Genomic DNA, 25,028 nt, shown 5'->3' with positions numbered 1-25,028 from the left:
GTGGTCTGCCCCATCTCCCTTGTCCTGAAGAAGACCCCACCGCAAGGATTTAATAGCACCTGCAATTTTGAGAGGGTCGAAACGTCGACAACCATTTAAAACGTCAACTCCACGGCCCAACCGTTCATGTATTGTACTATGTGGAGTATGATGTAGCCTTGATTTGTAATCCAAGTTCTTTTGTTTTTCTTGTACATTGTGTGTAACTATCAAAACTATTGTGGCTTGAAGTTTTGATTATTCTGTTACCCTAACCCTTCCTTATCACAGTATCCTCACATCATCACGCACTCCCCCCTCCCTCCGGGGCTATGCTCCACCTATCCATTTTTAATACGTGATTATTGTTGCTATTTGTTATTCATCCCCATTGTGATTAAAACATGGTGGTTTGATTCAATGTCTATGTGATTGCGTTTTGTATTATGCTATAATTTGTGTTCCTCATCCTTATGGGACCCCTTCCTTATAACACTAAGTTAACCCAGGTCCCAGGGACTCCTATTGGGTAAACTTCCCTATTATACCCCTCTTCGAGCAGACACTGGTCTGCAAGGTTTTTTGAATCCAATTAAGTTGGACTTAGCACACAATGGTTGAAAGGGAACTTTTATCATATTCTGAAGATTATATAGATAAATTATTGGAGAATCCAAATAATTTCTTTGTCTCCAATGACATCCCTATTATTGACTTTACACTTAAAGATAAAATCTCTCGCCTGGAACGTTTGGAGAAGAAGTTGGTCCGTACCAGATGGCATGGCCATCTTCTGACACGTTATCTCAAGGAGAATATCATACCAGTGGGGCTTCAGATTAAGATCGAACCGGCCATTTTCGTAGAAGTCCCTAAATTCAAAGAAGGCTTTAGCCACGTTGCCAACAATTGGTCTCGGCATTGGATGGTCCTGGGGGTGGAGACAGCTGCCGACCAAGTTCAAGTTATCAGTGCTGAGATCAAGATCTTGAAAGCGGAAATAGCAGCCGACGCTAACTTTGCTAACGCCAAGGAAACCCTCAACAACTTGGAAGCCACTCTCAAGGACTTTGACTTAACCACACAAAATCGTAAACTTGAGAAACTAGCCCGAGACATAAGGCTGTACGACAAGAAAAAGACCTACCCGTACCTCCAGGAAGACTATTTCCGTCAGGACGGCCAGGGACGCTTCACTAATCGGGGGCGAGGATCCTACAGAGGGAGACGTAACTATCAGACTTTCTCGGATTCCTCCTATAGTTCTGAAGGAGAACACGAACAACCTGGTCCAAGTAACCCATACAACTGCCCAGACTACGGACATCAACAGCAACAACACCAATACAATCCTTTTTTGGGTCAGCGCCAATGGTCATGGCGTCCCCCTCGAGGTCGGGGCAACAACTGGCCCAGAGGCAACCAACGTGGTTTTCAACCAAATGCAGGCAATTGGGATGGAGGTCGTGGTCAACCACAAAAACAGGTTCAGTTCCAATCGGAACAACACGGGGAACGGGTTACCCGCAACAAAACATATAGATGGTGAACGATACCGACGGATGTTTCAAAATGAAACTATTGGGTGGTGCCCCACCACCGTCAAGTAGTCCTGTTGTCAACATCTCAAAACAACCTCTCAGTGAAAATGAAATCAAAGTATTGGAGAAAGGACTATCATATGTTCCTACGAATAACCCTGACAACTTCACCATCCGCGCAGAACTTTACCAGTTTTTTCGCAAGGTGAGGCTTAAGTATTTCTTTAGAAATTCGGAACCAAGAATGCAATCATCGGTAACCGGCCTCAGACCCCCATCTACTTTCGTCCCCTACAATAGCACCTTGTCTCACAAGATTTTGGCATTTGAGGAGGTAGTATGGCGTGATGTTCAACTACTTTTAGGGACCAAAACGTATGTCCGGTATAATACCAGCAAAGAAGAGAAGGCTGCCTTACAATCACTTGCCAACAATGACCAAGTGGTTATCAAACCGGCAGACAAAGGTGGAGCCATTGTGGTCCAAGACCGGTGCTCATACGAGTCCGAGGTCCTGCGTCAACTCAATGATGGAATCAGCTACCAACTTTTGCGAGCTGACCCTTCCAAGGCGGTTGCACTTGAAATTCTTGAAATAACCACAGCGGGACTAGATCTGGGTTTCCTTTCTGAATTGGAATTCAATTTTCTAAACCAAAAACATCCCCGGTTAGCTACAATTTATACGATCCCCAAGATCCATAAAAGTATGGACAACCCACCGGGTAGACCGATTGTATCCGGATGTGGGTCTATACTTGAACCCCTAGGCAAGTACATTGACTTCTTCTTGAAACCATTGGCGGAGTCCACCCCGACCTACCTTCGGGACACTATGCATACGATCAGTATTGTTGAGAAGTCTCCCTTTGACTCAGAGCTCCAAAGATTGGCTACATGCGACGTGGTGTCGCTCTATACATCAATCCCACAACAAGAAGCATTGAACGTAATAACACGATGCTTACAACGACGCCCGGCACCGGTCCAAGTACCCACTGAATTCATCATATCCTTGCTCCGGATTGCAATGACTAAAAACTTCTTTATTTTCAAGAATAAGTTTTACATCCAAACGTCAGGTGTAGCAATGGGGGCTCCCTTTGCTCCAGATGTGGCCATTCTTTATATGGCCGCGTTTGAGGAGGACACCATACTCAACTCAGTCAATCCATTCAGAGACCAACTCGGTCTCTGGATGCGTTATATTGACGATATTCTCATGATTTGGAATGGTAACTGGGAGGATCTGATGTCCTTCTTCAACTGGCTAAACCTTCAATCTGACTTCTTGAAGTTTACAATGGAATCCGATAACCATAGGATAAATTTCCTTGACCTCACCATCTACGAAGATGCAGGAGCCTTACTCACGAAACTCTATCGCAAACCAGCAGAGAGGAATTCCCTGCTGTTGTACGACAGCCACCATCCCAGAGCCCTACGGGACAATCTGCCATTCGGGCAATTTCTCCGAATTCGTAGAAATTGCTCAGATCGAGAACACTACCAGATGGAATCTGATGAGCTCACTAATCGACTACTGGCGAGAGGATATCCCAGACGTTTAATCAAGCAGTCCAGGAAAAGAGCTTGGTTTTATCCTCGTGAGGAACTATTATCTCCAAATATCAATAGGAACCAAGAAGAAAAGAGGATTGTTTGTGTCACCACTTTCAACACAAAAAGCAACCAGATCAAACGGATTATAAACCATCACTGGCAATTGATATCGGACGATATCGACCAACCGTCAGTACCCCTACATGCCTTCAAAAAAGCCAAGAGTGTGAAAGACTACGTGGTCAGATCCTTGCTACCAACCCCCCAGGACCCCACTATAACAACTCTGTGGAACCTGCCTCCCGTGACCGGCCACTCTAGATGCGGAAACTGCAAAGCCTGTGAGACCACCATTCAAGGAAAAGAATTTCAACACGACCAATTGAAAATTCAGCTGAAGGCACAGACGAACTGTAATTCTTCTAACGTTATTTATGCGATACTTTGTCCATGCCATCAGATATACATAGGCCAAACACAGCAGAAAATCAAGGTGCGCATTCTCCAACATATGAGCAGAATCAGGTGTGAGGTGCAGGGGGCTCCCTTGGTTGAACACTTCAGCGCGTCCTCGCATTCACCCGACAGCCTCAGATGGATAGTAATTGAGAAAGCGATTCTGGGACCCCGGGGTGGTAATATCTCAAGCATCCTTAACACCCGTGAATTAAAATGGATGTTTTTCTTTAACTCCATTGAAAAGGGGCTCAATGAGCATGATAGCTCCTTCTCCCAGCTTGCCACCTTGCCCTGAACATGTAATCAATTCAACGCATAATGCTATGGCCTTTACCCTTATGCTAGAGGTACGCCATTGGGTGATTGTATTGTACTGACTTTCTGGTAATTTTTCTATGTTTTTACTGTGTGTCTTTCTTATATGGTTGATGTCACTGACACCGCACCTTCAGTGGCCTTACCCTCTTGTGAGAGGTACGCCAGTCACACATAGATTGCCCTCACCAGTGAAACTTAGATGCACCTTGTCCTGATCAGGTAATCAATTCAACGTACGATACTACGGCCCTACCCTTATGCTAGAGGTACGCCGTTTAGTGACTGCATTGATACTGACTTTCTGGTAATTTTTACAATGTTTTAAGTGTCTTTCCTATGTATTTGATGTCATCAACAGCGCTCAACTAATGGCCTTTACCCTCGTGTGAGAGGTACGCCATTCACTCATAGATTGCCTCCATCAGTTAAAAGTAGATGTATGATATATTAGGCTTTGATGGACTAACTGGCGTTACCTTTGTGTGAGAGGTATCTTAGTAACTAATCAGATTGCCGTGTCCAGCAAAATAGAGACGCTGGCCACAGTAGGCATCCAGGGATCAACTCACTGACCCGCGTGTGAGGTGTTATACAATACCTATGATTTGATACACGTTCTTACCACCCGCCATAGTATTCGCCCGCTCGCGAAGGGTATGCCAGTGAACCCCTCTGGTACTGAACGGTCATACCTGCTTATCTGCATAAACACCCATAAGCGTCTCTAATTTTGCTGCCCTCATGCAATCCTGGTGCGTATTAGTTGAATTTCCCAGTGATTGTTTATTTCACGTGGTCTCATTGAACGCTACCAGAGAGTAGCACAGTAATTTTCCAGTGTTATTCCGGCACGCGGTATCTTAGCAACCGCCTAACAGTCTTTCGTTCAGCTCCATACTAGCTCGAGCCATCACGTGACTCCGTTACCACAGTATCTTAAGGAATCAGGAACCGAAAATCGCCATTGCGAACCCGGGTTGATTCCGAGCCAGATTCATTCGGCCATCGGTAAGCTGGTGATGGGGCATATCCTTGATGTTAGCGTGCACTTTACAACGTTGGAAGAAGCGCCCCCCTCATAATCACACTCTCCTTTTACCTTGCGCACAGATCTGTTCGACGATCAAATCTGACCCTGAACGCTGTCTTCGGAGTGACGGGGTAAGTGCCCCCGGGCTGCCTGTTTGCCGTAATAAATGCATAATGTGTCAGTCCAGACGTATATCCACTGGTCGGCCACACAAACAACGCCCCCCCTTTTTCTTGTATCATTCCTCACAGGAACATCAAACAGGATGTCCCCTCAGCTTTGCCAGATCTTAAATCGGTTTAATTAAGGTAATGACATCTCATTCCTATGTATATGTGTCCGGATTTGGCATGCCTGGAATACCCCTTCTGGCCACGGACCACTAATTTTCCTTTATACCACGTTCCCGTTTTGAAATAAATCTTCCCAGTCACGGGGTAATTAATTAATTAACGACACCCGTCAATCAGGGGGTCACTATACGTAATGTACACAGCATTTCACGTTTTTATTTTACGACTATTGCCACCATTCACGGTAATGCGGCTAATCTATTTTTTGGCATCCCACATTTCGGGTGATACAACGTTTTTCTACATTAATGCATGTTCCCGTCTATCGTAATCTGAACCGTGTGCTTTCTTCCTTTTTTCCTAATAAGTGTAATTAAATTCCCTAAGTTGAATCCGCATAATAATACCACCAATTATATATCGACATAGGTGGTCTGCCCCATCTCCCTTGTCCTGAAGAAGACCCCACCGCAAGGATTTAATAGCACCTGCAATTTTGAGAGGGTCGAAACGTCGACAACCATTTAAAACGTCAACTCCACGGCCCAACCGTTCATGTATTGTACTATGTGGAGTATGATGTAGCCTTGATTTGTAATCCAAGTTCTTTTGTTTTTCTTGTACATTGTGTGTAACTATCAAAACTATTGTGGCTTGAAGTTTTGATTATTCTGTTACCCTAACCCTTCCTTATCACAGTATCCTCACATCATCACGCACTCCCCCCTCCCTCCGGGGCTATGCTCCACCTATCCATTTTTAATACGTGATTATTGTTGCTATTTGTTATTCATCCCCATTGTGATTAAAACATGGTGGTTTGATTCAATGTCTATGTGATTGCGTTTTGTATTATGTTATAATTTGTGTTCCTCATCCTTATGGGACCCCTTCCTTATAACAGTAATACCTAAAAAGGCACGCACTTCTCTCTGTGTGGATGGTACATTCATTTGCACAATTGCTTGAATTTGTTCTGGGGTCAATCTCCTTCCCTCCTTCGACAAGAGATGACCTAAGTAGGTCACTTCTTGGCGACAATACTGTAACTTTGAAGGTGACACTTTATGATGAAGGTCAGACAAATACCGCAACAAAGAAAGAGTAGCCTCTTTACAAATCTGTTCATCATCAGCAGTAATCAACAAGTCATCAACGTACTGAATAAGAGTAGCACCAACAGGTAACACAAAACCATCAAGCTGAGTTTTCAACGCCTGACTATAGATGGAGGGACTTTCACAATAACCTTGGGGAGCTCTCTTAAACCGGAAGCTTCGGCCTCCTAATGAGAAGCCAAAAATATCCCTGCTCTCCTCAGCAATAGGAATACTGAAGAAAGCATTCTTCAAATCGATGACAGAAAACCAAGCTGCCGAAGCAGGAATCAAAGTCAACAAAGCAGTGATATCAGGTACCACAGGAAACTGTGGCACGACTATCTTGTTTACCTCTCGAAGGTCAATCACAAACCGGTACACAGGTGGCTGAGAAGCATCAGTACGTTTAAGGATAGGCAAAACAGGACTGTTACAAACATTACCTCTCGTTTCCTCAACTACACCCTTCTCAACCAGATCATAAACAATCGCTAAAAGAGCTCTCTCACCATCACTCGAGATCTTATATTGGGGAATACGAGGTAGCCTAGCATTAAATTTAAGTGTGACAACATAAGGTGGAATTTGCAAAAGACCAACATCATTTGGACCTGTAGCCCAAAGTGTATCAGGAAGCGAACGTAATTCCAGTGGCAAACAATCCTTAAACAAATACATTGGAGAAATCACTTTCCTACCAAGGGTAAGTTGTACTCGTGAAGGAGAACAATGTAATGTCGCATACAATCTTTTCAGCAAGTCCAAACCCAACAGATTCTCACCACAACCATTCGTTAAAATAAGTGGAGCTTCCAATTCACAAGGGCCAATCGAAAGGTACAAAGGACTAGAAACCGGATTACGAACTGGGGCGCCTGAAAATCCTACTGAAACATTGGTCAAGCCAGACAAAGGTGCGCCAGGAAGTTTAGAGTGCATAATAGAACTCTTCATCGCACCAGTATCCAAAAGAAAAGGTTCTACCACACCTGATGTATTCACTTCAACATAAGGTCCACTCTGGTCTACTGGAACTGACACTACTCCCTCACTTTGTCCTTGGCTGTCCTAGTTATCATTATAACCAGAACTCTCACCTTCGACATAGTAATCCTCAACATAATACTGGGCAGACTGACCACTCGGAACATTCTGTCTGTCAAAATAATTCGCAGAATTCTGTAGGGAAGAGGAACGCTCAGTCTGAGGGATCACACCACGTCCCCTACCCCTAGGAGCTTGCTGAAAACTACCACGACCTCTTTGACCAGATACACCATTCGCACGCTGTAACAAAGCCGGGCAACTATTCTTGTAATGACCAACCTCTCTGCAATAAGCGCACTGATTAGGGCCAGGAAAGAATCGCTGTACATAAGGCTCGGGCTTCTGTAACAATCTCTGAAATTGTGGAGGTTGCTGAAACAGGCTGATTCTGACGAGGCGGATAAGCTTGCTGCAAAAGAACTTTTGTCTTTAACTCTTTAGTTTTTTTCTCCACTTTATCCTTCTCATCTTTATCCCTATTCTCGTAATATTGTGCAGTAGCCAATATCTGGGCCGAAGAAGAGACAGCCCATGAACTCTCAGAGTCCTTTAACTTATTAGAAAGTTCAGGAAGCAAATTAAAGACAAATTTATCCACAAACAACCTTTGACCACCCTCCGTACTCATATCCTGACCACTATGATCAATAAACGTCTCTTCAAACATAGTGAAGAAATCAGATACACTCTTGTCTTCCTTCTGCTTACATGCTGCTAACTTATCCCAATTCACTCGTAAAGCGGGCATCATCGTTTTAATCAAATTAATAATTCTACCTGGTAATTCTGAAACTAGAGGTTCAGGTTTAGCACCTCCCTCCTGTCTACCATCTGCAGCAACAATATTCGCCCAGGTATCACCTAATTCAGCAGCATGATTCTCATGACGAATCTTCGCCCACAAGGGTTGAGGGACTACATTACCCATCAACATATCGATGTCAGCTAAATTCATAATACACGCTTCAACTGTCTGGGACAACTCCTTGTAATAACCAGCAGGATTCTTACGAGGGTCAGGTAAGGTCTGCTTAAGAGCCAAGACCTCTGCTCTCTTCCAAGGGACATGTACCCATACTCGCTGAAAATGAGCCGGAGCGGCCTGAATACCCAAATTTACATTAGCCTGAACTGCTTCTTTCCATACTGGAGGAACTTCTCTCATAGGGTACTGTTTCACTTTCCTCCTAACAGAGGAATCAGGTTCATACAATGTCTGAGGCGGAAGTCTAGATCTGAAAGCAAGTATTGTCTCTACGGCATCTGTAACATCAGATTCCACTATCATCCCTTTGGCAAAATCTGACTGAACATCGACCACATCCTGCGGAATCGGACCCAACTCATTATCTTCCCATTCCTGACGCAGAAAAGTACACATTACATCAAAAACATACCTTTGCTTAGGCGGTTCCCACTGAAAGAAAACATCCATAACTGATGGCAAATTATACCTCTGAGCATTTAAAATCCACCTACGAGCCAACAAATCCAACACTGTCCGTTCTTCAGAACTAGGAAGCTGACTACGACTCTGCTTACGTTCCGAAACAGGGGTCATATTCAGTGACCTAAACAATGGTGACAATAAATTAGAAACTGTTTCTGTCATTCGTTTTCGAACAGAAGGAGAAGAAGCAGACATAAGAACAGGAGAATAAGTATTCTGAGGCAAGGAAGGTGTAGGGACAAGAACAGTAGAAATCGAAGATGCAGAAGCAGAAGGCAAAGGAGTTTGAGGCAAAGCTGATAACAAGACTGGCGACCCTAGAATGGGTTGCGCAGGAGGAGGCAAAACCATCTGTGGAGCACCGGGTGGCTGAACAACAGCAGGAGAATGAACAACAAAGGGTGGAACAACCGGGGGTAATAGAGGCGCAGTAGCACCCTGCACATAGGGAGGAGGCAATCTCAGTAAATGAGAGATCAAAGGATCTTTTTCAGGGTCTTCCATCACTTTCGGGGGAGAAGACGGCAAGGCCAGATAACATTTATCTATGGCCATGCAACGCTGTCTATCTAAGACTTCACTCGCACGCTCTTCTCCATCTTCCTTAAACTGTCTAGCAGCTTGTAGTACTGACATATTTTTATCTTTCCTATCTCTTTTTGCTTGCTTAATTTCTCTCTGTTTGGCTTCCTTACGCCAAAGGCGGAAAGAGTCAAACATTGCCGGCCGGGCTTTCTTCTTAAATAGCTTAATTTCTAGATTGTCTAAAATCTCTGTTTCAAAACTACCATGTGGGGCCCATTGTAAAACACCATCTTTTTTAGTGTAGCGGACCCATACTTCATTATAAGAAATAGGGCCTACTCCATGTTTTGAGTACAATTCATAAGTCGGAGTTCCAACCGGAGGTATCGGACATGAATCCTCCAATCGGGAATCCCTGTTACTACCACAAACAAACCAAATACCAATTTTACCAAAACTAGGCATCTTGCTCACTAGTCTGGTTTCAAACTTCAAAGGGAATCAAAAAAAAAAATGATATACTTTGTAAATATACAAGCGCTTTGGCTTTGGATACTGCAGCAGCCAAATCAAAACCAAGGAACCAAACAAAGTCGTGGGAGCGACCCACTTATACTTAACTAAATATCTGTCACGCCACCAGAAGACCGTCTACCGTCTCGCTTTACAGACATCAATCGGAGGGTCCAAGACAAGGCGACAGTCGGGGCAGCAGTCCTTCGCAGCCGTTGGAAAGCGGGAAGCCTCGCAGAAAAGTCCTTTGGTCCACGCCGACATGCAGGGGTCGATGAAGTGGGGGCCCTCCTCCAGAATTTCCTCACGTGGCTCCTCGCAAACTTTGGGCTTGGACCGGTACCACTGAAGTCGGCCCGCGTTGGTCGCGCCAACTGAAGAACCGGGTTTTCAAGTACCCAGCGGCGTCAGGGACACGCCCAGAGTCCTCTAGGTTCCCTTGCCTTGGTATACAGAGACACGGAATACTTCTAGGTGGCGTCAGAGATCAAATTTATTAGCTGCAGCTAGTAGCAGAAATCCCAGTAATACAGCACGATGTACAACTCAAGAAACTGCTCAATTTTACTAAGGCGAGACATCCCTATTTATACACAAAAAGGTACATTTAAAATGCACACCCCTGCACCAAAATTCAACCAATAGAAAGTACATGACATCACACAGCATCATACAGTAAAGCTCAATTTACAGTGTCCCAACCCACAAGTTAATATTTAGGCATATCTAAAATATTAATCTAACCTTTAATTGAAAGCGTAACCCATGAAATGAAGGAAAAAATAAAGAAAAGTAGTTTCAGATAATGTGCAAGATTAACAGAGACGTAAAGAAATTTAAAAGTTAACAAATGTCTTGAATAGTAATTGGAAAAAGTAAATAACAATCTTGCAGGGAAATTGGCTTGGCAGGGTCAATTCCTAGGTGAAAGGCCAGCTTCTAAAATTAACTCCAGCGCACGAAGAAATCCCTAGTTAATGTGTATATGTGATTCACAACAAGTCAGACTGCTTGGCTCACAAACTAACTTCTGAAGCCTACATAAAAAGTAACACTAGATGGCAGTCACAACACATAGCAAAAACCCAAGTTTCAGAAAAGAAAGTCTTTAAGGAAAGAAAACATTTAGATGTTGTTTAAGATAACACATGCGCAAGGAAACTTAATCGTTAACAAGGTCCTAATCAGTAATTGAAAAACTTAGACAACCATCAGCTAGCGAAACTAGTTTTACAAAAGGTCAGTTCCAGGTGAAAAGGGTTACTCTTTGCAGTTCATTCAGAAACAGAGAAACCCAAATTAATATATGCACGAACAGCCACTTGTTCGTTGGGCCCACAGCACTGGCCTACGTAAGGGCAAGATTAAAATGCAGACAGGTTTGAGAATTTCAGAACCACAGGTGGGCCGGCTTCTGAGGACCAGGGGGCCACCAGGTGTCGTTCCAGGTGTCTGGGTTTGGGCCAATGATGAGTACTTACGTTTTGTTTGCGTTTAGTTGTAGGCAGCTGTTTTTCATCCATTTGGCGATGGCTTCCATGCCTTCTCGAAAGTTGTGTGTGGCGGTGTTGGGTTTGTTGGATAGGGAGAGGATGAGTTGAGTGTTGCAAATGACACACTGTTGAGTCCGTAGGTTCTGACGATGGGGGCGAGCGGAGCCATGTAGACGTTGAAGAGCGTAGGGCTGATGGAGGACCCCTGGGGGACTCCGCAGGTGGTACGTGTAGGGTCTCAGAGGAAAGGGGGAGTGTGACCCGCTGGGTTCTGCCGGAGAGGAAGGAGCGGATCCAGTCGTATTAGGGTGCGGTGAGAGACTGTGTCGCACGCCGCTGAAAGGTCGAGAAGGATGAGAGCTGCTGTTTCTCATTTGTCCAGTAAGGTACGGATGCCGTCTGTTGCGGCAAGGAGGGCAGTTTCCGTACTGTGTTTTTTTCTGAAGCCGGATTGGGAGGAGTTGAGGATGTTATACTCTTCAATGAATGTGGTGAGTTGGCTGTTGATGGCTTTCTCGATGACTTTCACTGGGAACGGGAACAGGGAGATGGGTCTGTAGTTTTTGAGGTTGGTGGGTCCGCCAAGGGTTTTTTCAGGAGGGGGTTGATCTCAGCGTGTTTCCAGTCGTCAGGGAACAAGGAGATTGCCAGGGAGCGGTTAATGGTGTGGCAGAGCATGGGTGCGATGGTGTCGACGGCTCTGTTGAAAATGTGGTGCGGACAGGGGTCCACGGGGGCCACCGAGTGGATTGACTTCATCGTCTTCAGTGTGTCTTCGATGGTGAGGGCTGTACAGTTGTCGATCGCGGGCTTCAGGGTGTCAGGGGTGGTTGGTGAGGGTTCAGTGTGTTGGTTGCCTTCGTCGAAGTTTTTGTAGATGCTCTTGATTTTGTGGTGGAAAAAGGTGCTGAGTTGTCGCAGAGATCTTGTGAGGGAGGGATGTCGCTTTTTTCCTCGTTTTTCTAATGAGTTGGTGGTGGGCGTTGGAGGCAGCTCTGAAGTTGTTGTGGGCTTCTGTGGATTTGGTGTTCCTCCAGGCCTTTTCGAGGTGGCGGAAAGTGCGTCTGGACTCTCAAAGTTCAGTGGTGAACCATCTAGTTTTCTTGGCGTGGGTGTTGTTGTTTTTCGTGAGGGGGGCTATGGTGTTGGCGCTGTCCATCTGTGCAGGGGTTGGGCTGCGGTGTTGGCGTCATCGTTTTCCGCGATGGTTGGGGTGGAGTTACTGAGTGATGAGGTTAGCTGGTCATTGGTGATTCTGGTCCAGTTTCTTTGTGGGAGCAGGTGCTGGTGTCTGCGGATGGTGGGTGTTCTGAAGGTGAAGTGGACGCATGGATGGTCAGTCCATGGCAGTTTGGTGGTGTGGCTGAAGGTGATGGAGTTTCCTGTTGTGAAGAGGGGGCCGAGGGTGTGTCCTGCCGAGTGCCTGGGTTCGGTCACAATCTGCCGGAGTCCAATGTTGTGCAGGTTGTCCAGGAGGGATGTGGCGCTGGGGTCAGTTGGTTGTCGAGGTGGAAGTTGAGGTCTCCCAGTAGGGTGTAGTTGGTGAACGCGATGGCATGCGGGGAAAAGATATCCGTGATGGAGTTGGCGAAAAGTCTGTGGAGTCCAGGGGGTCGGTAGATGAGGGTTCCATGGAGGGTGGAGGCCAGTATCTGAAGTGAAGGTGCTCCATCAGGTCTGTGGGCTCGTCGGGGAGTGTGCTCAGGCGGAGGGTGGATTTGTGGATGATGGCGATTCCTCCTCCAGGGCGGGTGGGGCGGTCCTTCCTGGAGATCTTGTATCCTTGGGGTATGGCTATGGCGATGTCCGGTCCCGAGGTGGTGTTGGTCCATGTTTCGGTAAAGAATGCTACGTCCGGGGAGGTGCTGTCGAGGAGATCCCAGATTTCGGTGGCGTGTTTGTGGAGTGATCGCACATTGAGGAGGATGCATTGTAGGGTCTTCGGTTTGGTTGTGTTCTTGCGGGTGGATTGCGCTGGGTCAGTGGTCTTGGCGGTGACAGCTGAAGGGTCCGTGGGTGTCGGCTGATGATGCTCGCTTGCAGTTTGTTGTTGCGGCCTGGGTTGAGAGCGGGGAGTGCCGCTGGGTCGTAGCATTGGCGGTGCAGAGATCCAGGTTTCCTGGCGCTGGTCGCAGTCGGGTCGCAGTCGGGTCGCAGTCGGGTCGCAGACGGGCGCAGATGGGCGCAGACGGGCTTGCCTTTGGCGGCCGCGAAGTGGCCACCATTAAGTAGGGGTCAGGGAGGGCTGGACAGCTGGGAGGCTGGAGCAGGGAGGGGAGCTGGATTGGGCCGGTCGCACTGGCCGTGCTGGGGGGGAGGGGCCGCGGGGGCAATAGCGGCAGGAATAAATGGGCTAAAAAAGGAAAAAGTGCAAAGAAGGCAGCAAACGTGCAAGAAAGAGTGGAGGAAAAGACACAGAGGACACAGGAGAGTGAAAGGGGGAGATTGGAATGAGGGTAAAAATGAGTGAAAAATGGAAGAAAGACACAGGAAGTGAAGGGAAAGCTTGAAATGAGGGAAAACAACAGAAAATGGAGGTTAAGACCCAGAAGGAGAGTGAAGGAGGGAGATAGAAGTGAGGGAAAAATCGAGTAAAAAAGGAGAGAAAAAGTAGAACAAGAGAATGGAGACAGATGTCCACTGGACCACCAGGGATGAGGCGCAGGTGAAACCTGCGGGTGGAGGAGGCCCACGAACACCAAAACTCGAGAGTGCAGGGGCTTGGGGGAAGGCGTCACTTAATGGTGGAGCTGGGAGGGAGGGAGAGCTATTTCACTGACAATGAGTCAGTGGTCTTGCTCCACTTTTTTGTAATATATGGCATTAAAACCCATGTTCCAATGCCAGTTTGATTACCACATTATATTTAATTTATCCAAGGCGAGAATCTTGTTAGAATACGTGCACATTTTATGTGCAAAGTAACAGCAGAGTATCTTGCATTTGGCAAAAATGTTTGCTGTTGAGAAATAAAAAAAGATTTTCACATGAAAAAGCCCATTTGTGTCACATTTACACACGGAGAGTTTCCTTCTTATGGAAAATCCACACGTGTGTGTGTGCTATTCGTTGAATATAGGCAGGAAACCTACAAATGTCGCGGATTTCCTAGCGTACTTCTGGGATCCATTGTGAAGCCCAAAATGTTGCAAATCTGCTCCAACTATTGGAATAATCCTGGAGGAGCAGATTTTGGATGGTTCAAGTGGGCCCTTTGTGAACGAGAGCCATCATCTTTTCCTCTGGTTCTGCAGAGATTATCACAAGGCTCACTTTGCACTGATCAGAATGGCCATTACAACGATGCAAAACACGGAGCCCTAGTAACATGGCCGATGCCCGGTGGAGCTGCCTTGTCAGCTATAGAGGAGATTGGCAGTGGATCACCTCCTCGGACATCACCTACCCAGCCGGACATTAGGCATAGTTTCCTCGTCTCTCCGCTGTGTCTCCTTCCTCCCCCACCTTTCTGACAAATTCTTCGATGATCTGCCAATGGCGGAACAAAATGATGACCCAAGGCCACCATCTTAGCGACTTCGACCGATTCTCTTACCTCTGGACTGCTCCCTGCATCGCTTGACTGTCCTTACCTCTAGTCGACCCCCCTCCCCTTGTCCCTTCCACCCCTCTCATCTTGTACAATCACCGCAACACTGGATGTGGTGATTGCTGGTCCCCAGGTGGTTTGTTTGACTCTCTTTGACTTTTTGGTTCCTCTGAAGTTCTTTCCCCCTTGCCGGTCTGCCTGACCCGATCGGTTTTTCAACCACTTTTTACTTTTCCCCCTCTACCTTCTATTCCCCATAGGATGTTGTTTCTATTTTATGCTATGCTATTGAAACTCATGATCTAATCTTTGTAACTCGCTAATCTTCATGTAAAGCTCTCTGATACCTCCAGGTCTAGCTAGCGCTATGTAAAACTATGCAAATTAATACAAATAAATAAATAATAAATAAATAAAACTACCTACAAATGCCTAATCAATGGAATTCACCAGTAATTGAGATGTTTATTTTAGTATGTTTTGTACACAATTTGTTTAGCTGTTAAAGAATATTAACAACTCTCCTCCCCTCTCCTCCTTCTCCCCCTTCTGCTCCCCCTCCCTTCCCCTCCTCTCACACCTCCCCTCCCCTCTCCTTCCCTGTCCCCTCTCCTCCGGTCTTATCCCCTCTCCTCCCTTCCCTCTCCTCCTTCTCCCCCTCCCGCTCCCCCTCTCCTCTCCCCTCCTGCTCCCCCTCCCCTCTCCTCTCCTCTCCTCTCCTCTCTTCTCCTGCTCGTCCTCTCCTCTCCTCCCCTCCCTTCTCTCCTCCCCGCCTCTCCTCTCCGCTCCGCTTCTCCCCTTCCCTGTCCCCTCTCCTCCTATCCACCTCTCCTCCCCTCCCCTCTCCTCTCCTCCCCTCCTTCTCTTCTCCTCTCCTCCCCTCCCCTCTCCTCCCCTCCTTCTCTTCTCCTCTCCTCCCCTCCTCTCCTTTCTCCTCCCCACCTCTCCCCCCTCCCTTCTCCTCTCCTCCCCTCCTCCCCTTTCTCCTCCCCACCTCTCCCCCTCCCTTCTCCTCTCCTCCCCTCCTTCTCTTCTCCTCTCCTCTCCTCCCCTCCCCTCTCCTCCCCTCCTCTGTCTCCTCTCCTCATATCCCCCTCCCCTCCCCTCTCCTCTCCTCTCCTCTCCTCTCCTCCCCTCCCCTCCCCTCCCTTCCCTTCCCCTACCCTCCCTTACCCTCCCCACTCCTCCCCTCCCCTCTCCTCTCCTCCCCTCTCCTTTCCTCCTCTCTCCTCTCCTTTCTCCTCCCCTCCTCTCCACTCCTCTCCACTCTCCTGTCCTCATATCCCCCTCTCCTCCCCTCGCCTCCTTCTCCCCCTCCCCTCCCCTCTCCTCTCCTCACCTCCCATCCCCCCTCCTCTCCTCTCCTCTTGCCTCTTTTCAGAGTTCCCAGCACAGTGGCTCCTCAACATCTCTAGCATCAACCAAAGTCTGCAGCTCCATGGATGAAAACGACGGCCCGGAAGGTAAAGCTGAGGCTGAACTAACATTACTCCTGTATGGTACATCATACTCACACCACGCATGCTCCCCACAGATGGGAACTGGTCCCTTGGAGCGCATTTCTGCAGTCTCTACTATTTGCACTTGGAAGAAAAGGTCTTAATATAATCTGCACCAACAAAACCTCCCTCTAAAATGAGAGTGGTCCAGGCAAGTAAATATAGTTTACACTGAGGGATTATTACTCACAGAAAAACACACGCTGTCTTCCCGTGCAATATTGCAACAGCTCAACAACAGGTGGAGCTTGACAAGAAGAACACTTTACGTCTCTCTTGAAGATGTCAAAACAGTGCGTCATGATGGGTCTGTTTTTCTCGATAAGGCCTGTCATGACAGCCACGTAGCACTCTCCAGCATCCCCAGACATTATGAATCTACAGCACAGCGAGTAACTCACAGCAAGCACGCAGGAGTGTGTGATGACAAGCAACACATTTAGGAATCACTCATCTCCTCGAGGAGAACAGCCAGCAGTGCTCATAACTGGCGTTTGCCTTATTTGTCATGAGTCACTTGAAACATAGAGAGTAAACTGTGCAAAAGGTTCAGCATCATAAGGATTATTGGAGTGATATGTGTCTTTCTCATGAGGTGCTGACTGCACTTTTGAGAGTATTGTAAATGTCTCTGCATCCATAATGCTTTTGTGTAGGTTTCAAGGTCATCCATAGGTACAACGGTGATTTAAGGCAAAGACTTATTCAAGCATCTGTAATCATATTTATTTCATGTTCTCCTATAAAGAAAATAATGGGAAAAACAAACAAATAAGGACCATTACATTTCAAGCTATTATCCGAACATGGATTTCCTGGCGCACAGCTCCCATCATTTCTAAGTAATCACAACCTTTTATCATTGGCCTATTTCTCTCTCCCTCACTCGCCACTTTCCACACTCACTCACTTCCTGAGCCACGCGTTTTGAGTTCTTTTATTCCCTTTACTATGTTGTTAACCTTTCATAGCACCTTCTCCTTGCTGTGTGTCTTCCACTTCTTTGCCAGTGGTTCATATTCTTAAACCTTGCTTTACTTATAGTCATATTCAAGTTAATGTTGCTTTGCCACTTTATCAGGGAGGCCTCGTGTCAGGGGAGGGGGTTCATCAAACTTTGAAACAATGTTGCTCACTCTGATAAATCTTCAGCAATGTTTTCGTCTCTCTTCACTTTCTCCATCAATGCCTCCTCGGGCACTGCCCTTGCCTGCATGTCCTTCATCTCTGCCTGCACTGTTCGCCCCAGTGGACTTGTCTATTATATGGCAATACAGCGCTTTGCAATGATTGCCCCCTGATTAGCACAGTTCTGTTTCATTTTTTTTCCTTTTGGTGTGGGAATCCCTCTCGTGAACCTCTTTCTAAAGGGGCTATGTGTGTAGGGGGCACCCCTCTGAATCAGAGGTTCCACATCTCCAATAACTTTCTGGGTGAGTTTTGCCTGCACTGCAGGAGATTACAAATCAATTAGCTACTACTGCAAAGTTTGTTAGAATATGACTGTTGAATTTAGATATGTGCGTTAAATTAGCATAGTGTACTTCTTTTACACGTTTACTTGACTCAATGTTGTTTAAAAAAAGATAATTATCCATAAATGTATCTTTAATGACTTTGAAATATTGCTCAAATGTATCACGAAGCCACCCACACGTATGTTGGTAAATCAGTCTAAACATATTACGAAAGCACTCAAAATGTTTTTTGAACCAACTTTAAATGCAAATCCCCAAATGAATCAAGGGTTAGCCCTTGAGTGACACCTCATCTGGCCCAGAATCATTTATATATCAGAATATAAAGGACAAAAATATCGACATGCCAAAACATGGTATCCAAAATATCAACTACCAGACTATTGTGAGGGCACTTCTATACAAGTAAGTATATATTTACTACTTTTAACTCCAAATCTACTTACCATAGGGTAGTTATCTAGGAGTTAAGTATTTTGCCATTTGATGTGGTGAACTCAATATTTCGCCAGGTCAATACTTCTTAATATCCCAGTAGAGAAAAGGCCAGGACCGGTCAAAGACGCAGAGCACCAGCGGCAGCTCATCTGGCCTATTTTTCAGACATTTTAAACAGGGTCACTCCTCTTGAAGTTGTGACTAGCCTACCCGTATAGTAATTAATAATGAATAGGATACCCTTTAAGGCTCTTTTATGGACCCATAAATCAAAGGTTTGCCGAACTTCAGATTGTTCCGACTTCAACTCTACTATTTCTGCTTTGCCCTGAGCCATGAGCCTGGACTGGGTGGTGGGCCGGGCCAGATTCCCCACCAGACCGCCACCCATTCTCGTCATGTGCATGGTCAAGAGGCATCACACCGCACACTTGAGGAGGACAGCCAAGGCTCTAGTGCAGCTCCTGTCACCCACCTCAGAGTATCTCCATGGACATGTTGGACAACTTACTGACATCCCAATCAAAGCAAAGCTTAAATCCAGTAATGGCCTCACCAAAACACGTGTGAACAACTGCCCATGATTGGATGCTGATCTCAGGCTGTGCCCTGACACAATAAGAATCCAAAAGCACTGAACCTCGGTGAGGAAGCGCCCTGAGGTGGACTCTCTCTCTCTCTCTCTCTCTCTCTCTCTCTCTCTCTCTCTCTCTCTCTCTCTCTCTCCACCCTCCCTCCCTCCTCTCTCTCTCTCCCTCTCTCTCTCTCCCTCTCTGTCTCTGGCTCCTGCCAAAGAAGAAGGGCAACTGAGCTGCTCACCTGTAGGGCTGGGATACTTCTTCATGCATCCAGTCAGAGGTCTGACTGGTACCTTGTGCGTCTGAGGTGAGGAGCCTTCTATTTCGCCCCTTCCTCCCACAGGACACCAATGTATCACTATTATGTACTGCGATGCAGGGCTTTAAGTGGGAAAAAACCCCTGGGGGTGCTCTAAAAGCGGTGGAGCAAACCTCTTAAAGGAATGTAGCCTATCCAAGTATGGGCCTGGTCTAAATCAAGATAACTAGCATTGTGTGTGTAAGAAAATCCCCTCCAATGATCCTACCTTCGGAAAACAGTCTCGTTAAAGGATTTCCCTTCCTCCTACAATGCGTCTCACCTAGCATGACGTCTCCACTTCTCTGTGGTGAGCAAAATAGGCATGCGTACATCGACGTGCATGCTCTCAGTGCAGTCCAATAAAAAAAAACACATAGTTTTCTATACTTTTAAGATGGCAACCTTGTTCCGTGATGTTACATGCGTTGCATTGCCAAGCAACATCGTGACCATTTTGAAGGTATATAAAACCGTGTTTTCTGTCCTTTCAAGATGCCCACAGAATTGCGTGATGTTTTGTGATGACACAATGCACATTCCATCATGCAAAGTGGGAGTCAACTTGAAAGTATAGAAAACAATGTTACACATACTTCTACATTGTTTTCTATATTATCAATAGTATTGCTTTCACAATTTGAGGTGCTAGATTTTAAAAGCATCCAGCATTGGCAAAGCCAACAGCAGCTACCTCCACAATGTGGGAGAAGGGCGGCATGCGAGGGTGACAACAGTAAAAATAAGGGCACTCAAAGAGGCACAGTTAAGTGAAGTGGCAAAAATCCAGGAAAATATCAATGCTGCCATTTGGTGTGTGGTGCACCACAGAGGGGCACTCCTCAGGAGGGAAGTGTGAGTAGGGAGATTGGGTGAGTGACGAAGGATCAATTGAAAGGCAAAAACATGCTAATCAAGAAAAAGAAACGTGAAAAGACATGCACTCCATGGAAGGTTAACAACAACTGAAAAAAAAGATCAAAAGCAAGAGTAAACATGCCACACTCCAATGCTTTTAAAAACACAAAGTTGGGAGGAAAGCCGTACAATAAAGAGCCGGGAATTGAGATTAATAAGAAAGTCATCTAACGCTGTGGGGATGCTGTTCGGAGAGAGTATTTTACTAGGCCAGACCACAAGAACGTTGCCAGGGAACAGGCTGTTCCAAGATCCCTCTATATGCCACATGCAAGCATTACTAAATACATCAAAAAACACTGGGCACCAGATAATATAGAGCCCCCCACACATGAGCTAGTGCATACACTATACCTCATGGGTAATAGACGTCACCTGACTCGTTGGTTGTATAGGGGTATTCGCTCAAATGCAGCAACCTCCTTAGAGGCACTTTGAGCAAAGTGGAATGCTGTCATTGAGAGGTAGTTGTGTGACAAAGAGTGAAATTCCCTTCTTGAGTACCCCAAGAAAGTGTCCCGTAATTATAAATTTAAATTTATACAGTACATGGCGTTATCTTACACCGCGCCGATTAAATAAAATGTACCCAGAAGCGGCAGACCAATGCCTGCGTTGTCTTACACACAATGCCGGTCTCCTACACATGCTGTGGGCCTGCCCGCGCCGGGCCACCTTCTGGGCCAATATCATAAGGGTCTTAGGAACAGTAACAGGACTAGCTGGTGGGGATAAGACGGCATTCTGTATACTGAGTCTGCAGAGCAGCAATTAAAAGCAGAAAGTACAAGCCTGTTTCACTCATCTGGCCTTGCTGACCGCAAAACGATATGATTTTGGAAAGATCGGCTTGATTTTAAGAGGCACTTCGTAGGCGCTCAACCTGTAATATGACTTAAAAATAGAATTGGCTTTAATAGCAAAGTCACAGGATAAGCAGGCGCCTTCTCCTCAGGAGAGGTGTGGCGCCGCGGCCAGGGCGACTGACGCTGGAATCTGGGGACCACGGTTCGATCCCCGGCTCCGGCGGCAGGTTAGCCCAGCACCATGTGACTCTGGGCAATAGCTCGCTTAATCTTCCCGACGGCCCCCAGCGCCTAGAGACCCTTACGGGTGATTGTGCGCTTTACAAATGTGGACTTTACTTTTACTTTACTTTCTTCACGTGATATGCCAGACACATGAACTGATGATGTCAGCACACAAATGTTATCTTACTTATCTCACCTGCTAAATTCTATAGACCGGTATTTCTGACAGGATTCAAGGAATTTTGGAAGCACAGACTTAGGCTGGAAATGTAGCTAAAAAAGAAATGATGTTCCTTTTATGTTAAAAGCAGTCAGTCTTGGCTGAGGCTGGCAGGCAGCTTTGCCAACGCCAGAGAGAGATGCAAGAAAAGCTTCCACATCTGTTATGTATTCACAAAACATCAGCAGGGGATATGAGCGGTTCCAGGATCGCACTGAAGCCAACCTGGATAATGCAAGGATTAAAAGGCATATGGTTATGAACTGCTTCTAGCCCAAATATGGTACAGGAAGAGACACACGTTGGCTCAGTGCAAGTCAGTAACAAGCGCCAGGGGCACATCTACCATTGGTGCATCAGGTGCAGTGCACCAGGGCCCAATGAACCCTGATAATTGCTGTATTTTAGTACCCCAACAGCAGTCAAAGGGGCTCTTTTCCTTGTTGCATCAGGGCCCATTGCATCCTTGCCACACTTCTGCAGAGCGTGGAGTGCAGTGGGCCTTCACGAACAAGATCTTCTTGACACATGTGCTGTGTAATGACTCAGTGATGCTAGAGAAAGCTCAGCTTGGCGCGTGATGTGATGCTCTACAATAGTCAGGGGAATGAATGAAGGAGGATATAGAAATTAAGCTATAAGATACACAGTCCTAAATCGAACCTCTTCTGTAGGCTTGATCAGTTGCTTGCCTGCGTTAGCTACTTGGTATTTTTCTAGATAAGGAGAGTCCTTTCTCTGAGATTATGGTGTGGTCGAGTTCACTGGTTCCTGGGGTATGGCTTAAAGTCTGCTGAAATGGTCAGGTAGCCAGTGGTATACTGCAGATACTTGGCTCTCTGTGCAGAGATGTGACATGCGATGGTTGCTAACAAACATTGGGGGATATTTACAACACAATGTTGGAGCGCCGTGTTATGGCAAAATTGGTAACGCCGTGCTATGGCATTCTTAAAATGCAGAGAAGCCCATATGTACAAAAATACGGCGCACCCCTGTGTTTCCCCTAGCGCTGGCGCTAATGAAGCTGCCAGTTGAAGATGAGCTGCCAGCGGGAGATGCACGCATATGTACAATATATTGAACATATAAGAAATCGCACATTTGAGATATCTTTACAATAGATGCTTACTTGAAAGCCCGCCCTGTGCATAAACTTAGAGGGCATGAGTCCCGAACAGTATCATGGTGGGTGACCATCCTGGAGGCATGATAAAAGGAGGGTGCCTCATCATTTTACAGGGCATGATGTCAAAACCTTCCTAAAGAGAGGGTTTGGGGGTCATTTCGGGTGAGTGCATTGCCCACTACTAGGCTTTTTACTGTAAGCCCCCACAGGAACACTTCCTTTGGAAGGATCATTGAGATAAACACTTGCTGATTATGTAACTCTGAGCCCTGTCTTTGTAGCAGTCACAAAGGATGGAAATCGTGACCAGTCTGTACGTACATCAACTCGCGACCTCTTCCCATAGCTAAGTTACTACACAAATGTTGACTCAATACAAGGCTTTTCCAAAGAAAGTCTTTGTGGGTAGCTTGTACGGCTTGCCTCATCCTCTTGAAATATGTATTAAATTGACTGTAGAAAATTCTGTCTGGTTTTATGTCGCTAAGACATTTTATGGAATATTGCACCCATTTCCGAAGACCTTGCGCAGCTATAGGATTTGAAGATGTATAAACAGGAGATGGATGGAGAACGATATTTATATTTATGATACTATTTATTATTAGTAGTAATAACAATGCTTGTAATTTGCTTTGATATACCACTTAACAATTCACATTCGTCAATTCTAAGTGCTGCAAATAATGGATTTTCCCATCACCCGCTTTATGGAATTTACCTCGGAAGTACAAAAAGCTGTATTCGTCTTACCATGATCCAGGACCTGTAGGTCACCTTGGTGCGCGCCTCCAATCCTGTACCTTCCATACTCTTGTAATGCAGAGTGCACCCCCTGCCACCACCCCTCTCCTGCTGCAACTATGGTATGGTCCGGCCGAACCAACTCTTCTCTTTTTTTTTTTTAGCAGGTCACCCTCTGTCTCTGCACTGCTTCTCTTCCTTTGGGAGACCATCCTCTGCCCAGTCCCTATTCACTTTGTCTGCCTCAACATGCCCCTTTCTTAGTCTTCTTTGTTGAGGGTCACCCCCTGGCCCTGCTTTCATAACACTCATCTCTTCTTGAGTGTAGGCAGCTGCACTGCCCTCGAATACCAAGTCCAGGAGTGAGCTGTTCTTTTTGGTTCCTCCTATTATTTACGTGATCTTAACACTGGCAAAAAAAGGACATTGTGGGCTACAACATTTTGAAACAACGCAATATCTACGATCGCTTTTTCAAGTAAACAACTTTTCTATGGGAAACATCCTTTACAACGCAAATTTTACCACGCAGTGCCTTTACGACGCAACTTTTACAACGCAAACCATTACAACGCATTGCGCTGGGGGGCGCTCTAGGATAGGGAATAGGTTTAATTTACTGTCCAACACCTTCCCTACTATCCACGGGGACTGGAGTTGGAATAGTAAATTAAACTATTCACTATCCAGCGCCCCAAAGCACTATGTGTTGTAATGGTATGCGTTGTAAAAACCGCGTTGTAAAAGCATGCGATGTAAAAGTATGCGTTGTAATGTCATACATCCCTTTTCTAAAGACTTTGTTAAAGCTACATTTTCTTTAGAGATTTCTTTTACTCCAAACCAAATATTTTCAGCGGGAACAATTCTATGGGAGAGCTAAGCAGGATTAAAATATTTTTTTATGGAAAAGTTTGTGAATACATGGACCAAACTCCATTAATAGAGGTGGTGGCAAATGCAAGGGCACATCCACCCAAAATTAGTATGCTTCTGGGCTTACCAGTTCTAGACCTATTGCCTATGCCAATGATTGTTCTTGAAGGTTGGGGTGTCAAGCAAAAGGTGATGCACCCATAAACTATCCTCCGAAGAAATAACAACATAGATGCATAAGTCACCATAATATTAGGTAAATAATTGTGAATACACATTGAACTCAAACATAATTTTGCAGGGGCGGCATTGTAGTTCTTGGAATGCCATTATTCCCTGTTAAGGTACACCCTGAGGAATGTACTGACAATCAGTGGTGGCTGCCGTCAATCGAATCTGGTAGGGCGGCACAGATGAGGGGTGCGTGGGGGGGAGGAGCTGAGAAATAAAAAATAAAAAACACTTACCTGCTGCTCCGCTCCTGCTGTGGCCTCATTGCTCCTGCTTCTCTCCTCCTCCAGAGGTGGATGGGCTCAAAAGAACAGGCTTCCCACCCAATCCAGATGCTGCTCTCGTCTATGAGAGCAGCACTAGGATTGGTCTGAGCGGCCTCGTTTGCCACTCACATAGTGCATTGGAGGCTGTGGCATTTCTCCAACCCGGCTGTGCTACACAGCTGGGTTGGTGAAACATATGTGTGCATGCTGTTTGGTTGGTTTACCAAGGACCGCCGACCAAACTGACATGCACTCTTATAAGTTCCCACTACTCCTGCCTGTCAAGGGCCTGCCCCTCCCCTAAGCAGTGCAGAGATAAATAAAAACAAAAATAATAATGTTTTATTATTGTTTTGTTTATCATTTGGTGGCAGTGGTGCGACGCTTCTCCACCATTACAGAGGAGACCCCCCTGCTGATAATGCACCTCCACTGTGTGGTGCACAGTCTGTGTACTTCCT

The 25,028-nt window shown here is 46.1% G+C and overlaps 1 protein-coding gene across 4 annotated transcripts in view; it reads left to right on the top strand.

The window, feature by feature from the left end:
* Positions 1-25,028, top strand: part of DCLK1 (doublecortin like kinase 1) — a 1,138,541-nt gene that overhangs the window by 923,375 nt on the left and 190,138 nt on the right. For all 4 annotated transcript variants that reach the window (XM_078657178.1, XM_078657179.1, XM_078657181.1 and 1 more), the window contains one exon: positions 16,243-16,324. In XM_078657178.1, the coding sequence (XP_078513304.1) occupies positions 16,243-16,324 (82 nt within the window). The remainder of the gene's footprint in view (positions 1-16,242; positions 16,325-25,028) is intronic.

Source organism: Lissotriton helveticus, chromosome 8, assembly GCF_964261635.1.
Source record: "Lissotriton helveticus chromosome 8, aLisHel1.1, whole genome shotgun sequence".
Classification (NCBI taxonomy): domain Eukaryota; kingdom Metazoa; phylum Chordata; class Amphibia; order Caudata; family Salamandridae; genus Lissotriton; species Lissotriton helveticus.
This window is presented reverse-complemented; position numbering and strand designations above follow the sequence as displayed.